General features: G+C 33.2%; 1 protein-coding gene across 1 annotated transcript in view; it reads right to left on the bottom strand.

The window, feature by feature from the left end:
* The window catches only part of LOC136970299 (ubiquitin-like modifier-activating enzyme 6), a 68,743-nt gene that overhangs the window by 13,815 nt on the left and 37,298 nt on the right, over positions 1-17,630 (bottom strand). Inside the window, exons 22-31 of the mRNA XM_067264712.1 lie at positions 17,490-17,570; positions 15,441-15,569; positions 13,840-13,888; positions 13,701-13,764; positions 12,835-12,904; positions 11,233-11,307; positions 8,239-8,347; positions 6,720-6,799; positions 4,744-4,857; positions 3,007-3,134 (exon numbers count right to left, since the gene is read on the bottom strand). Coding sequence (XP_067120813.1) covers positions 3,007-3,134; positions 4,744-4,857; positions 6,720-6,799; positions 8,239-8,347; positions 11,233-11,307; positions 12,835-12,904; positions 13,701-13,764; positions 13,840-13,888; positions 15,441-15,569; positions 17,490-17,570 — 899 coding nt within the window. The remainder of the gene's footprint in view (positions 1-3,006; positions 3,135-4,743; positions 4,858-6,719; positions 6,800-8,238; positions 8,348-11,232; positions 11,308-12,834; positions 12,905-13,700; positions 13,765-13,839; positions 13,889-15,440; positions 15,570-17,489; positions 17,571-17,630) is intronic.

Here is a 17,630-nt window from a genome sequence, read left to right on the forward strand (position 1 = left end):
ATCAGTCCAATCAAATAATTGGTTAAATTCGGCCTCTGATAATTGTGCCGTTTCTCCTTCTCGGATAGTCCCGACCGGGTCTATTTCCTGGACCGCCTCGAAATACGTGCCTACTTTTTCTCCTTTCTTTAACGTTATCGTCTGGTGGGTCGAATTGCGGAGACGGATGGGTACTTGTCCCTTTTTGTTGGGTGTGACCAATACATCGGCTCCGAATATTCCTTCCTGGGCAAGGGGAAGTGTCTCAATTACTCCCATTTTATTACTTGTGCGACGTCCTCGGATGGTCGCGCTTACGATATTATCCGTCATGGGGGGAAGTCGGCACGGTTCTATTAAGACTACCTCCTTTCCTTCTCCGTTTACCTGTCCTTGTGATCCCTTTTTAGATCTTATAGCCGCAGTTACCTGGGCCTTTTCCCTCGATTTATTCCGACTTCCCTGGACCTGTCGGTTACGCGTTGTCGTTTCGTCGGGTAGTTCCGTCCCCGACTCGTCTCCGGACATCGTGGAGTTTAATAACGTTACTACCGTAACAGGAGGTATAATCAATTCTCCTTTCTTTAAGTTGATAAGAAAGCCCTTATCAGCGATCATATCCCTTCCAATAATGCCGTCGCAAGGATATGTAACGTCTATATCCACTAGACAACACGCAAAGGGGAACTGCAGGTCGCCGATTTCGAAGGTAGGGTTCGCAATACCGTAAGTTTGAATGATATGACCGGTAGCGCTTCGTAAATCGGTCTCTTTATGGTGATCGATGTGTATCCTTTCCTTCATTGTTTTGGCAAAAGCTTTAGACAAGAGGGATACCTTAGCTCCAGTGTCTATCTGCACAATGGCCGGGCTTCCTCCTATATAACATTCAAAGGTAGCTTCGCTTCGAATATCGGGATACGTAATAGCAGTGACCGCTTGAGCCTGGGGTTTCCCGGTGTGCGGGTTTCGCTTTTTGTCCTTTTCGGGAGTGTATTCGGCACGAGAGGGTCGTCGCCGGTTATTATACGGGGATCGCTGGCCCTGGACGCTTCGTACTTTTCCTCTCCACCTGTTGGGTTTCTCCTCTCTAGCACGACCCCGATAGCTCTCGCCGCTCTCGCGCCTTCTTGGGGCCTCCGCATGCTCGACGTCGCTTCGCGTACGCATAGGAGCATCGCTAGGATTGTTCTCTCGGCGATCGGAGGGATTCCGGTTCCGATAGGGTTGATTATTCGGTCGATTGGACATACGACTAGTGTTACCGGCGCGGTAGCCTCCTCGTTGGGAAGGCGGATTATTCCGATTACCTCGATTATCTCCCCAATTATTTCGCCTCTCTGGAGGGATTCTAACATTACCGGTCGCGGAGGTTCGGGTTAACCCTTCCACTCTGGCTTGCAGTTCTTGCATAGCCGACGTCAATTGAGCTATCTGATCCTGTGAGGGGGGGTCGGTCACTCGCTCGCTGTCCCGGACTGTTCGTAATATTCCCCGCGGATGGGAGGTGAGCTGTTCGATCGTCTCCTCACTGATCGCGGCTTTGAGTGCCTCATCGAAGGTCTCAGCCTCGCGACTCATTACTCGTCTACGGATCTTTATATCTATTCCGTTAAGAAATTGCGCCTTTAACCGTTCATCTAACTCCTTTCTTTGAATGCGCTGAATAATAGCGGCTTCTGCGGCGTCGGCTCCGGGCTCCGGCGTGATCTCGATTTCCATCGCGAGCGCTTGAAGTCGGGCGGCGTACGTTTGTACGTCCTCGTCCCGTTTTTGGACGCAGGTATAAAATTTACTAAGCCTAAACGAATATGGTTCCCTTTCGAACCGCGCGATCATTAAGCGCTTGAACTCGTCAAATTCGTCGACCTCTTTAATTCTTCTATCCTTCCGTACGAATTCCCGAGCTATCCCGGTGAGTTTGAGCTTGGCTACGGCCAGCATTTGGGCCTTTGACCATGCCGCGACTTTCGTTACGTCCGCTAACGAGTCAAAAAAATCCGTAATTCGGAGACCTCCCGTTTCTCCGGAAAATACGGGCAGGAGTGGAATGATTCCGCCCAACCCTCCTAGGGTGAGGGGGTTTGGATTCGGATTCGCTTGAGCTGGCCCTACCGCGGGTTGTGGATTGCCCTCCATTTTTTTGCGATAGGTTTAATTAGCTTAGGAAGACAGACTAGGAACAGTATCGGAAGTAGTTCTATGACTTAGGTCCCTACTTCGACTGGAATGGTCCCTTTTATTCGAATATGATCCTTTCCGCTCTATCGATATTTCGAAGGAGTCGAACCCCACTCCTGAAAAACCAATTTGTGGGTGCCGGGAGGTGGCCGATTTCTCGTTCCCCCTTTTTGTCGGCTAACAGGTCCGTGAGACCTGCCCACGTCAAGATGGCGGTTCGGAGGAGTTACGCGTTACGCGAGTGGATGCGAGTGGAGGAAGTGCATGGGTTCGACGGTAGAGCGGCGGATGATGACATTCGAATAAAGGACATTACAACGGATAAAACAATAACAAAGATTTATTAAAGCTAACTGGTCGATTACAGATACGGCGAGCGTCGGTCGCCTGAGTTCGTATTCGCGGAGGGAGAGTTTACAAAACTTCGGGTCATACCTCGGGATCCGGGTCGCTCTTCACAGTCGATACGATTTCGTGGATTTCCGGCGGTTCCCCTCGACTTTTTGGCCGCACGCGCACAGGCTAAGAGATAGACGTAACCGACCCCCCTTTTCTCCGTCGTCGCCCTTTTATTCTCTCGGTCACGAGTTCCAGGTTCGCCAACCCGCGTTTTTCGACTCTTGTTCCTCCTGATTCATTTTTTCTATCTTTTGACTCATATCCCTTTTCCTTCTACTCGCGCGGAAAGGGATGTATCATTACCGGCTAAATTCCGGTGGGTTCGAATTTTCACACATCATGTGTAAAACAGAAAAATATTCAAATTTTATTTCTAAATAATCATTAATAGTTTATTATTTACTTAATAACTGTTACTTTAATTTAATCAAAAACACTTATTCTCACCTTAATTTGTATATTAATGGTGATGCAGGTTCAGAAAGTAAAATACTTGGTTGTGAAAGATCAATAAAGTAATTGGAATATTGAGATTTTTCAAAATCTTTCAAAATTTTCAATAATTCAAAAACTGCCTGCAAAAATAATTATTATTACTAGACAAATTTCTTCAAATATCATTGAATAAACTATGTCAATAAGAATAATATCAATAAGATTAAATTTAATCTTTGAAGATATTTGTGAAATGGAAACAGTTGCTAAACACAGTGAAACCTCTCTATAACAAACACGTGCAGGACCAGAGAAGTGTCTACCTGAGAGAGATTTTTGAAAAATTATTCTAAAATTATCCTTTAAACATAGCTTGCGCTATTTTATTTGCAATTTTATAATTTTTGAATGTTTTGTGCATTATAATATGAGGAACTACCACAAGAGGGTCAGTATAACTTTTTAAAAATTCAGTCATGATTGATTATAGTAATCTGTCTCTCTTTAAGCTTGTGATAGCTTTGTATTGTCTATGTCTTTTCTATTGATGTGAAACTGTTCGTGTATTCCAGGGTTTAACTCAAGCAGTCTATTTGAAACCTGCTACAGGGCCGCCAATAGGAATTGGTGGCCCTGTAGCAGGTTTCAAATAGCTTGTGTCAGCTCTTGACTATAAAGCTAAAGTACCACCAGCTGGATTTGTTGCTGAAGGGGCTGTTTGGCAATCATTTCAGAGTAAGGCCAGTAACTTTTGCTTACAACCTATTCAACCCAATAAATACAACTATGTCTCTATGAGTTATTTGGCCATTTAGAAACTTTTAATCCATCATAGTGACATAAGAATGAGAAAAAAAGAAAAGGTAAATTAGCATGCAAGACAAGTTATGACAATTGTGGGACTAAATGAATGTCCACAGAACTGTTTTCAACCAACATCAACAATATGATTTATGTTGTTCTTTGAAAAATGTTGATTCTGCTAGTTACTGTCATAAGGTGCATATGCTTCCTATAGACTGATTTGAACTGAGTAACTTACTTTGACACTTAGCCAACTCCTACAATGGCAAGTTAGTTAGCATAATAATACAACAGACTCTCACTAATCCAAAAACTCCTAGCACAAAGAAGTGACAGATTACTGAGAATGAGTAGGCCTAAAGACAGTGAGTGAGGCAACCTATCACCTTACAGTACCCCATTCTTTTTGGAGATATTTCAAGCAAGCAAATAATATAGCATACTGACTTGCAATACTGTAGAAAGAAATAAAATAGTCATGTCACACATCCTGTTTTCCTAACATTTTCATAGAAATGGAAGCACGGACGATTGCACTGGAAGGTATGCCAGATAATTGAGAGTCCACTGTATCTCTGTCATAATAAATCAGTGCAGTTAAACTGATTCTAAAAACTTGGAGAATATTGTATTGAGTTTTTAGAATCAATTTTACTGCAACTGCAAAAACTCCAAACAAGGAAGTCAACTTTGTGAGAATCTATTGTATCCATTAAGAGAGAGATTGAGAAATTAACTTAATGCATTTCATGTGTTCATGTCCATTCTGAAGTTACATATTTTTTTATACCAGACTGTGAAAATTGTCTGTTACGAGATTTCAGTGTACATAATAATCTATTGTAATTATATATATAATTAATAATTTCAAACTACTGTATTTAATTAAACATATAAAAATCTGATTTTACAGTTTTAACTAAAGTTACAATTTCTTAATCTTACCAAAGCAGATATAACAGCATTAGTAGCAGGTAGTGATGGAATAATTTGTCCAGTCATAAATCGAATTCTTAAATAAGATTCAGTTTTGATATTATACATCAATGCTCTTAGATTCTAAATAATAAAAGAATAAATTTTATTATAGTTTCATAATTTAGTACATTTATTATTCTTACTTTAAATTTAATACAATAATTGAGTTAATTTAATGATAATATTAAGAACTGTTTGTCAATAATGACTTATTTGATTTCTTGCTGTTAAAAACTAGAAGACAAATGTCTCTTTCTGATTATTTTAATCTTCTCTTTTGAATTCAAAATGTTAAGATTGTAAAATATTTTCAATGCATTATTAGCAAACTTAAAAATTACACAAACGTTTTCATTTCTTTAAGAAAAACAAAATTCCATGGGTTAATTTAGTTTTATACACATACATATTAAGGATACCTAATATCTAATGTCATAAAGGCTTATGTGAGAACCGGCCCAACAAATTTTTAAATTTTATTGTTCAAATCCCCTCGGGAGATGTCGGAGAAGCAATCAAAATTCAAAGGATGTGCAGCCTTCCGCCGACGAAACGCACTTCCCTCCTCTCTGGATCCGACCTCTGAGTCACGGAGATCGACTCATCACCCATTATCGCAATTGGTGATCGCAGCGGACGGGACCTGGAGTATATACAGGGGGAAAATATCTGTGAACGGGGTCGCTGAAAGTCCACATAAGACGCCCGACCCGTAGGATCCGTCCAGAGAGAAGAGGGCCGACATCCGAAGTCACCAAAGCCCGCCGCCGAAGAGCCGCCCCGACCGATCCTCTTGCTTCCCTCCACGACCGGAGAACCGAGACGATTAACCCTACGATTACAGCTAATCCTTCGACTAATCCTAGGCAGAGGTATGACCCCCCCTAAATCTGTAAACTCTCTCTCCCGCGGTTAGGAACGGAACACGTTAGAGCTTTTGTATCTGTTTACCGTCTAAATAAATCGTTATTTGTTTTCCTCATGGTTCTGTTTATTCGAATATCGCCGTAAACTTATCGACGAACCCACACACTTCCTCCACTCGACCTGACAATTAATCACCCAATCCCGACAAGTCGGGATAGCATAAAATTTTAGCCATCCTTGACAGTGGGGTGGGTCTTGCTGACCTGTTCGCCGAAAGAAAGAAAGTACGACTCCGTCCTACCTCCCGGCGTTCCCACACTTATAAAGCTAATGATTCATTGTTCTTTATTGGAATATTTATTAAATATTCTGCTTAATTAATTTATTGTAAGTCATAAACAAAGAAATGTACTTAACAGTTATGTTTTTCTTTTTCAAATACACAGAATTTTAATTATATTGGAGTGTTTATACTTAATTTTCATTAAAAGTAGTATCAGTGAAATATGTCACTGACTGTTCCTCATATTAATTATTGCAAATATAATCAATGCTCAATACATTTCTATTACTGTACATCATTGAGTTATAATTTATTTGTAAATTTTAATGATGCTAGCAAATTAATATATGAAAAATATCACAGTAAAGATACAAATAAACACAATACCTGGTACTGCTTATAATTAGTTGTAAATGGTCCAGAAAAACGTTTAATCATAACTAATGGTAATTTATCATCACATTAGCTTAGAATGAACATAAAACCTTTTGAAAACATTCAATGTTGATCTAAGGATGATATGTAAATTATCTCAAAAAACATTCAGCTGTAATAAATGGATGACCCTTTAAACTTTATTAACTATCATTAACTTTCCAACTTAAGAAACATATTATTACTAATAATTTATTTCGATATTGTCTGTGATAACTAAGGAGAATAACTAATTAACTGTTTTGAAACATCCTTTTTCCTGTATTTACTTTTGTGTTCTTTATTCATGAATTTCTGCATTTAAAATAGTTATCACAAATAAAATATCACAGAATAAATCATTAAAAATCCAACTTACCGAAGCAGAATATATAAAGTCCATCTGACCTTCCGTTTCATCATATTTATTAAATTTTAGAGGTGACATTTTCAAGCATTCTATAAAAATATTAAAAAAGCATTTATAAAATTATTAAATAGTATCAAATTTCATTTACAGATAGTACATATAGTAGTAAAATACACTTAATTTTAATATGGTATTGTAGTAATTACAAGTAAAAAGCTTTTTTTCCAATACAGAATTTAATCCAAAATTTACACTAATATTAATTATCATTTCAGAGAAAACACCTCAATATAGCTTTTAAAACTAATCCAAATGATACCTGTAATTAATCACACTATTATTACGCTATAATTAATAATTAGAAACTAAGTAATTTGGCTTCGTATCAATACATTGGGTATCAACATGTTGATTTGGACAAATCTGTGAGAACTGTCTTATGTAATATGTATGAAAATGATTAGCCAAATTCTAGCCAAACAGTTTAGCAAATCTACGACTGCTTACAGCTCTTTGAGTTCCCGACCGCAACACAATCGCATCAGCATGCTTAACTGTCTTGTCCTACAAAATATAAAGATATAACAATATGATGTCCACTTTGTAGAATATGAATTCTTTTTGACGCTGTGTAGTAGATAAAATGTCAGTTCTGGTCTAAACACAAAGAAAAAGCTGACACAACTCTCTTAGGAAATATTTTAATAATATTGTTTGAAAATATAACATAACTTTTTCTAGAAAATAAGTGGGATGGGTGTGCTTGTTGATCAACAGCCTAAATGAATAACTATGCTTATAGATTGGATTGAACTAATAGGATAAGGCAATGCATTACTTGGGCAATCTACCAAGGGGATGCTACCCAAGAAGACTTTCTGCAGGAAACTTGAACTCTATTTAGGTGTTAGTCACATGAATGAAATCCAGAAAACTCCACTTGGCTGGCTTGTTGGTGAAGTGCAAACTCGCCATCAATTACTGGTGTTCTTTGGTTTACACTTGATCACTGGCGAGTCACGTGTTTATAGACTCTTATGTCAAGGACTAAACGTGAACAAGCTACTGTTGTTACTATTACACAAAACTTAATAGGAAGATCTGAAATTTTAATGCTGTTTTAATTTTTCTAGTTATTTGAACAGGTTCAATTGGCAATTCCTCACATCTCATCAATAAAATAAAACATAACGAAAGTCCACTTCCTCGATTAATATGAAAACTTTAGATTTATCTACAACTAAAGTGTTAAACTCATCGATGTTATAGGTTGTTTTGTTTGATTAATCTGTGCCTTTAATTTTGACTTATATACAAGCAAATGAATATTTTACTACAGAATAACAATTACTAAGTTAGCCTTAATACACTCCAATAATCTGACAGATCATTTGACATTAATTTGATGTTTGTATTAGAAATTGACTTTTTTGCATTTTTGCTTCAAATAGTTTTAGTGAACTATATATTTTTAGCATATTAAAATTGTTTCTATATTTAAGTTACATTTATTTAAGATTATACTAACCATTAGCAGTTGATTCCATTTCCTTTCTGAGAATTTCTAGAAAAACTGGAACCATTTGATCTCCTTCCTCGTTCATTTCAGGTTTTTCATCTTCTGCAACTACAACTTTCTGTAATCAATTTAAAACATTTATCTTATTAAAAACCAAAGGTGAACAGTGCATGTGATCATACAGCCATAGAACCATGTTAGAAATGATAATTATTTTAATTTTATAGTTATTTATCAAAACTATTTATTGTATATTATAGCATGTACTACAATGGCCATTAAAAAAACCATGCAGATATTGCAGCATAGATTTTCCAAACATATTAATTCAAATAAAAATAAAATATCTGTTCTGACAGTAAAGTGCATTCAAATATAAGCAGGATTTGGTTTATTTTTCTTAATTTAAAAACCAAAATATGACTCCGTTGTCCTATTTTGGTATCAAGAAATTAAGGTCAGCCTACTAAAATACTAATTGGGATTAAAAAATATAATTAAAACATGCCAGGCCAAAATTTATACATTACAATATTAAATGCACAGAAGTAACCACAAAAGTGTCTTCTTTTAAATTTTAACGTCTTTTTCACTCTTCGGGAACTAACTGTCTTTACGGCAAAGTCGACCTTCTTTTGTAATCTACTCTTCCACTCTACTCTTTTATAACCGTGTTTTACATATTGAGGTGGAAGAGTAGCCTACAAAAGAAGGTCGACTCCACCGTAAAGACAGTTAGTTCCCGAAGAGTGAAAAGGATGTTAAAATTTAAAAGAAGACACTTTTGTGATTACTTCTGTGCATTTAATATTGTAATGTACTAATTGGGATGCTCTACTATTTGCATATTCACAACAAAAAATTTCTCTAATGGCTTTTGCAGAACATGAATGTGGTATAATCCACTTATTGTAATCATTTTGATATTCATCTACACTGGTGGGTGATGATAACCAACTAATTACATTAACAGACACAAACAAATGTCACAAAACATTGCATTTCGAGTTATACAGAATGATGAGTTATAGAAAGTTGCATTTCCAGGACACCACTGTAATTATAAAACATCCAAATTAGACTTGTAGGAGAATGAAATCATTATTTTTAAAGAAGTGTCTTGTGACAGTATGGCAACTTCAATGCCTATCTTCATAGATTCCACAAGATTAAGGATGGACTCTGTACCTGCTCAGATCCGGAAGAAGAGGATCTCCAAAAACATAATTTAAACATATGACAACATCAGGTTTCAAGTTATCACTGTAACTTACAGTGAGGGGCTCTCCTGGTCAATCAATCTGCAGTCTCTTTTGGTATGATCGTCCACAAGGCATTCTTCGACTTTATAAAGAAGATTGGAACTTTTCAACCATGCTTAAGGACTGGATGCCCATTTGGCTCTGACTTTGGCTTTAAAGCCACTCTTTTCATCTACCTACATTTATAGACATTGTATATATATTCTTGCATGATTCTGATTATTATAATTATCTTTGACCTCCACATCTCTCTCATTGTTTCTCTCACTGTTATTGTACACTGTCAAGCAACTTCCCCTCATATTGGCACTCTTCTTTAATTCAACAAGTCACATTTCTTCTGTCCTTTACCACTGTATAACTGAACATAACTTTATTTTGTATGTCCTTATAACATTCATTGTAATCATCAGCTCTTGAATGAGCTACTCTGTAACCCTTTTTGTTTCTTTATATAAAACCCAGCATGGCACTCTTAGCACTCCATTCTTCCCTTTCCAATCTCTTTTTCCATCTTTCATCTCTATTTCCCTTCTCCACTATACGCAATCACTTTCCACCTCTACGCTACTTCTCTCTACTCTCTCTTAACCTCTTTCCTTATGGCTATACCAATGAGTGCAGCCATTAACACCTTTCTCTAAATAATAATACTATTGCAACAGTATATTAAACATAATCAGTTAATTGTTATTTCTAAAATAGAATGTTCTGTTATCTGCCAAAAGACTTTCAGTATAATATTAATTGTTGATTTGTGAGTGTAATGTAATTGAAGTTAATAGACTTTAATGTCATAACAAATTTCTCATTGCACAGTAACTTTTCTATATGTTGAGATTTTTCCCCACTTCAAAACCTGTGCAATACTTTGCATATAAAAACAATTTTATCTATTAATGCATTGTACTGTACCATTGCAAGAAGAAACATTTTTATAAAAGTTTACATTACATACATTGATTCCACTGCGTGATTGTCATTCCTGTGATGTGCCATGTGCATGACCATGTTAAATTCATTTTTAATTTTACTTGAAATGTATTCTTGTGATTTTGGCTAGGACACCAGATGATATTTTTATCATACTTTACATTTTTTACTATGGAGACAGTAGCCTACAAGGAAAGGTCATCTTCATGAGTTTTGTGATTTTATGAACTGCAGATGATGCAAACAACTGAAGCAAAGTTTAATCTTTGGTAAAAGTTGTAATTATATTTATTATATTATTAAGATATACAGGGTGTCCCAAAAGTTTCCATACATACAAAGGTAAAATGTAACTTTATTCACAAAACATTAGAATGTCAGCATTAAGATTTGTGTCAGTGGATTGACGGAGTAAGGCAATGGAACACATGGATGATTCCAATGGGGTAATAACTTTTAGCAGGACTTCCTATGTGGAAACTGGATTCTGTTTAGGTGTTAGACACATGAAGGAAACCCAGAACACTGCATGGTGGCCAGTTCATTGGTCAGACATGAAACAATGACCAACTACCAGTGTTCAATGGTTTTATTTATTCGGCCACTGGTGGGCTTGATTTGTGTCACTGTAGGAAACTTTTGAGACACCCTATATATTTTTTATGTTGTAATCGATTTATGAATTTCAAATCAATTAATCATTTTCATTCAATAATTTTATTAATTATTTGATAACGATGTGTTAAACTAAATTTAATAACAAGACAAATTAATTAAAATATTTAAAATTCAAACTTTATATACTTACTTTATTTGGATCTGGTTCAAACTGTGGTAGATTTACATGATTTAGTATCTGACAAATGTTGTTAATTTCTATATCCTAGCAAATAAAAATAATAATTAGAACATTTATCAATTTAACCCAATTTATCAGAAATCAGATTCTAAATTAAATTAAGTAATGCATGGTAAGAGAGAGTTGCAGGTTTGAGTTCTGCTCTGAAACAATTCTTTTCTTCCATTTTAAATTAAATTAAATTTAATAATTATAAAAAAATAAATTTTATCACGAGATGGCAACCTAACTACCGAACTCTGGCCAAGATACTTTGTTTTGGATTAATAATTAGACTTACAACAGCCGTACAAAAATCTGGCAGATCGTTTAGTTATTCATCTTTATTTTGAATTCCATAAATTTAGAATTATGTCAAGCATATTGTATAGAATTTTTAAATTATTTTAATCATATTAATAATGCGTCATATTATTTTTATACTCTAAAAATGAAAATAATATTGAAACTTGAATTTTCTAGTAAATTATAAATAATAAAGCTAAAACTTCTGGGCTAGATTCATAAGCATCTCATATCATAAGTTACAATGAAATTCCTCACAAGTTGCTCAATATAAAAAGTTTGGTAGTTACAAAACAGTGTAAAATAAGATATTGTAGAAAGTCTTAGCGATCACTTTCCCAGTACATTAATTTATAAGTACTGTATTGGCACTATCAGCAGATAATCAAAGTCATTATTCTTAACTGTCTCTTTTAAAATATTTCTAATTCTAAACCTTTAAGAAGTCATTAAATGCCAAAAAAATTAATAAAATTCCTCACAGTGAAATTAAAACTGTTTATAAAATGTCATATCTAAAGATCTCGTTCGTTATAATTTAACATTATCCTTACTTTTCTTTGTAAAAAGAACTATTAGTTTGTCGATTCCTTTCAACTTTCTTCAATATTTTTATTAAAACATTAATGGCTTTATGAGGCACATGTGTCTAGTTAGGATGACAGACATAATCGCTCGTTTTCCCCTGGGGCAGCACATATATTTTGATAACTGATAATACTACAGGCATCATACTTGATATATCAATATTATTTTATTCGGTGCGAATAAAATATATTAATTTAATAGCACGAGGCATGGGTAACTCGTGCAGCCCTGTATTGAAATAGACAATGAGTCACCCATGACTCGTAACACCCAGCAGCTGCCTATTTATTTAAGTGAAAAAAAATAATTATTATTATCTTAATAATACAGATATTTGCTAATTATATGACATTTGTATACACAGTTTATAATGAGAATTTTATGTTAACACAAAGAATGAATAAGATTCAGATCCAAACAGCTTTATTGTTTAAAATATCCCTTTGAATCTATACTAAATACTGTACTTTTAAAAGAATATAGATTGGAATGATAGAATAAGGCAATGCAATATAAAGACAATCTGCTAGGAGGCTTTCTATGGGAACTGTCCCCCTATTTGAATTTTAGAAGCATAAAGAAAACTGGAACAACTCACTAATGTTCAATAGTTTTTATTCATTTGGCCATTGATAGGCATATAAAAGAATATGACTAATTATAAATTGCAATACTTACATCATCATCATAGGAAATATTCCATAATTTAGCATGTAATCTGGCTGTAGAGACAATGAACAGTCTATGCCTAGAAAATACAATTTTAAAAACCTCTAACCATTATTACATAGATATAAATTGTATTAATCTTATGTTTTAAAAGATTTAAACTTAGAGACCATTTATTACTTTTAATTTTTGCTATTTTTTCCTTTAAATGTAAAATAAAATTTTAAATTGACAAGTAACTGTAATTCATAATGATTCTCCTTCTTCTCCAAAATTAAATCATTTTTAAAAATAATAAAATATATATCCAAAAATTTTTTTCTATTCTTTAAATAATATTACAAATTTTGTAAAATATAATTTGTAATATTAATTTTCATTTAAAACTTCAAAAAAATATTTTTTGTCACCTCAATTATTTTTATGGTCTTGGATATGTAAGACAATTTAAGAATTCTGCTTTCCTGGAAAATTTAATATTACATATAACACATAACACACTGTCTCTAGCACTTTTATTCCTGAAGATATGCTAAAATAAAGTTCAAAACTATTTGATTAAAAAGATTGTTTCAAATTATCTTTAATAACATTCTTTTATGCCTGAGCATGAGCTTTAAAGTATGTTCTAGGAACAAAATATCTCCTTTTATTAAGTTCTCCAGTAAAGCAGATTAAAGATTAATCTAAAAATGGCTTTAAAAAAAGAAGTTGCAAGTGTTCAAAAATGTGTTCGTCATAATTGCAATTTTTCCGATAACAAAGACAATTTTAAAAAAATAATAATTGAAGACTTGGACTTCTTTGTGTAAATTTTTAAGAATTGATAATATGAAGTTAAACAAAAAATATTTATAATATTAATTTATACCTACAAGGCATTTTTCCACTCAAACAGCAATGGAATAGGAGCACATTTGGGATACTGCCAAAATGGTTCTATAATCAAAAATTACATTGTTGTCATGTCACCAAGAACATAATATTCAGTTTCTTATCAATAATGAGACTTACTTCCTTCGGAAACATAATCAAGAGGAAACAAATGTAACAACTGATGAGCCTAAAATATTTTTGTTGTAATTCATAAAGTATTTCGCATTAAGCTTAAAATCAAGTAATTATTGGTTATTAATATGCATTAAGTAATAACGTATATTTTATTATATATAATAAAAGCATATTTAAAAAAAAATTAATTAACTTCAAATATCTCCAATTTTATAATTAGCTGATAACTAGGGCTGATGTTTTTGAAAGTACATATTTGAGTTATTGCAAACAAGCTATCTCTTGTCCTGACCCATCTGACATCACACATGCATGAACAGCTCAATCTGAAAATCTGTTCTCTGTAGGGATGCAAATATTGTAACCTCACAAATTGAAATTATTTTTTAAACTCATATATTATAGTTTTAAATAAGCATTAATTACTTAAATTATTCATTAATTTAAAAGAAATATTCCCCCAATAATATTTTAATGCTTATCCCCACACAATACCCAAAACTTCTTGTTTGTCTGTCTCCTGATACCAGTTAAACATTGCTAGGCATTTATTTAATTACCATGTTATGGGCCATCTCTGAAATTTAGAAATTTTACTTTTTATCGATTTTAAACATTTTAAGAATACAGTAGAGCGTCGATAAGTGGAACCAATTGGGGACTGGGGTCCTTCCAGTTAATGATTTGTTCCAGTTTCCGACTTTGTACGAAAAAATACATTAACCTGTCCGATGTTCAAATTTTTCTCCGTTGCGTATCGCTTCCTGTTGAATTTTTCTCTGTTGCGTGTCGCTTCGTGTTGAATTTTCGTCGATTTTAAGCCTAACGAAAATTTTTATAATAATCATCGAGGCTATCGTATCGTTAAAAATTATTTCTGCATTTTGTACAAACAAAATAAATATATTAAAGAATATAAAGAACATGAAAATTATACTTTAGAAGTAAATTTAGCATCAAAAACATTCGATTCGGCACGACACAGTCTGACTGAAAATCGTTCCACTTTCCGGCCATTCCACTTATCGACGCTCTACTGTATATGCAAAAAATACTTTATTTCAGAAATTTTATGATTTAATAACTATTCTATATATTTTGTATATTACTTTATATATATTCTGCTTGTTTTGTATTGTTAATTAGCCAGTTTTATTTGAGACTTTGTTACTGGGTAGAAATAATCAATAGTCTTTGGACTTAAATAAAACTTTTTAAATTTAAGTACATGTCAATTAATGAAAGTGCTAGAAAAAATTAAATCATGTGAGGACGCCTAGAATAATGGCTGAAGTCTTTTTGATTTGAATGTGACACGTTTCATCATTTTCACAATAAAAAGTGTTCAACAATTTTATATACTCAAATCCAATATATTTGGTTATCTAATGTATAAATCAAATAAATATTATAGTTATTGAGGATGATAATCAAGATGCTATCAAAGAATTACCTGTAATAATTAGATAAATTTGGAGAGATACTGAAGATAAATAAAGTTATTTATATTTTCTTGAACTATATAGAGATCTACTTCCTTATTTACATCTATTTTATTGAAAATTATTATTATATAAATCACTTGATTTTTAACATTTACTTACCTTATTACAAAAATATTTTTCAAATTTCCGTCTGGCGAACTCAACACAATCCTTCCAAGACTTAGGCCTTGTCAACAGTAACTTTATGGCTGTCGATAACCCATTAACTCTTTCTCCCGATTCCAATCTCTATCAATTAAAAAAAAATCTGTTAATGATGCTGTATTTTTTAAATATGTGTAACATTTGAAATAAATAAATTTTAATTAGACTTGCATGACTGTTTAAAAATAGATATAGTAATACAAATGCTGGATTATGGAATATTCCCAATATAACTGAGATCGATGATGTCAAAATTAAAACTACTACAGCTAATTTAAAGCTTTGATAATTACTTATGTAGAATCTTGATTATTCAAATTACTAATTAACTGAATCACTAGTAAGAAATGTGAGATCAACTAGGCAAGCTACATGGTCATAGTTGCTGTCCATTCACAGCCTGTTATATGTATCAGTACATCATGTAAATGTTCTGTGTGATTTTCAAGCATTGTAAATTTTTGGAGTCGTAAAAAATATACTACAGACTGTTGTCAGTGCTGTAAACAATTAATTTTCCGAAGAAAAGATAATCAAGAAAAAAAATTGCTGAAAATTATGGTATCAAAGTAGCCAGTTTCTGACACTAAAAAGAATAGAGTCAATTTAATTATTTGTTTAGAAAAATATATATATTTTTTAAATGTGAATTCGTCCTGGCAATTTTTAATGTAACTATTAATTTTTATAATTGTGTTAGCCACCGCTAGAGGACCTTTTTTAACTTATTTACATTGGACGGCAGAGATGTAGCCTCAAATAAAAGGTCGGTTTTGCCGTAAATTTGTTATTGCCTCTACAAAAGTGTGTGACAGGACAGAAGGAGTAGGACTCATTTGTATGTATAGTCCAAAAGAAATATATATTTTTCTAAATGTGAATTCGTCCTGGCAATTTTTAATGTAACTACAGGTATACCTCGTCTTACGTCGGTAATTGGTTCCAGGAGAGGCAACGTAAGTCGAAAAACGACATAAGTCGAATTTACTTGTGTAGTTATGACGTAAGTCGTAGTTTCGACTTACATCGTAACTAAACGCCAATAATGGAGGAAACGCCAATAATGAGCACTTAAAGACCGCTAAATAAGACAACATCACAGAAACACAGATGTTTTCATGGTTCGTTTCCTAGGATTTATGATGATTATATTAACATTTACTGTAAATGTACATATTTTAATATGATTTTGTCAGCTTTCAATGCTTTTCTAGTGATATTACGACTTCAATGTTTATGGCGGACGGATTTAAAGTCGAATAAACTGACTTAAACTTGATTTTTATTTTTCCATATACTTTTTTTGACAAACGACGTATAATCGGGAACAACGTAACTCGAGAGCGACGTAACTCGAGGTATACCTGTATTAATGTAATTATTTGTTTCTTTATTAGAAAGTTAAAATGGTAACTTGCAATATCGAAATAGAAGAATCATACAAATATTTATGTAAAATAAAAAGATCAGCTGGATAGCCAATTTCAGAACTGATTTTATATGAGAAAGTTTTAAGAGATATTAATAATATAAAAGTCAATGTTAAATTACCATCTAACTTTAAATCTCAACATGGACTTCTAGAGCTTAAATTGTCTGTTAACAAAAAGTGTTGAATGGTTCATCGATAAACTAGCTTCACTTATTGAAGTTGTATATAAAACTGAGATTGTACTTCTCAAAGCTAATAAAGTAGGTTTATGCTAGAGAGACCTGTCTCAAAACACAAATACATTGCTTTTAGTTATAAATTGAATAAAGATGAGTTGTAGTAACAGTTTATGCTATTTCAAGTGCAATTAAAAATTATTTGACTTTCCAATTAGAAGCAAATACAAATGTCCCAGAGTTCTAAAGAATATAAAATAAAGCAAAGTGTGCAAATAAGAGTAGTGAATTTTATTATTAAAATTTATACTATTTAATTCATTATCTTATCCAAATCACTAATGTTTCAACACCTAAAATTTTAGATTAATAAGGAAAAATAATTATTATACCTACCTCTATGATGCCATTTATACCCTTATTTTTCTTCCAAATTTCATTATAGGATGACGGTTTGATGATAAATAGATTCACAAACTGCAAAAATAAAAATTCTATAAATAATTCCTGTAACGTAATTAAGTTTTTATAATTTTT

Source organism: Centruroides vittatus, unplaced genomic scaffold (assembly GCF_030686945.1).
Source record: "Centruroides vittatus isolate TY-2023 unplaced genomic scaffold, ASM3068694v2 contig_1907, whole genome shotgun sequence".
NCBI classification, from domain to species: domain Eukaryota; kingdom Metazoa; phylum Arthropoda; class Arachnida; order Scorpiones; family Buthidae; genus Centruroides; species Centruroides vittatus.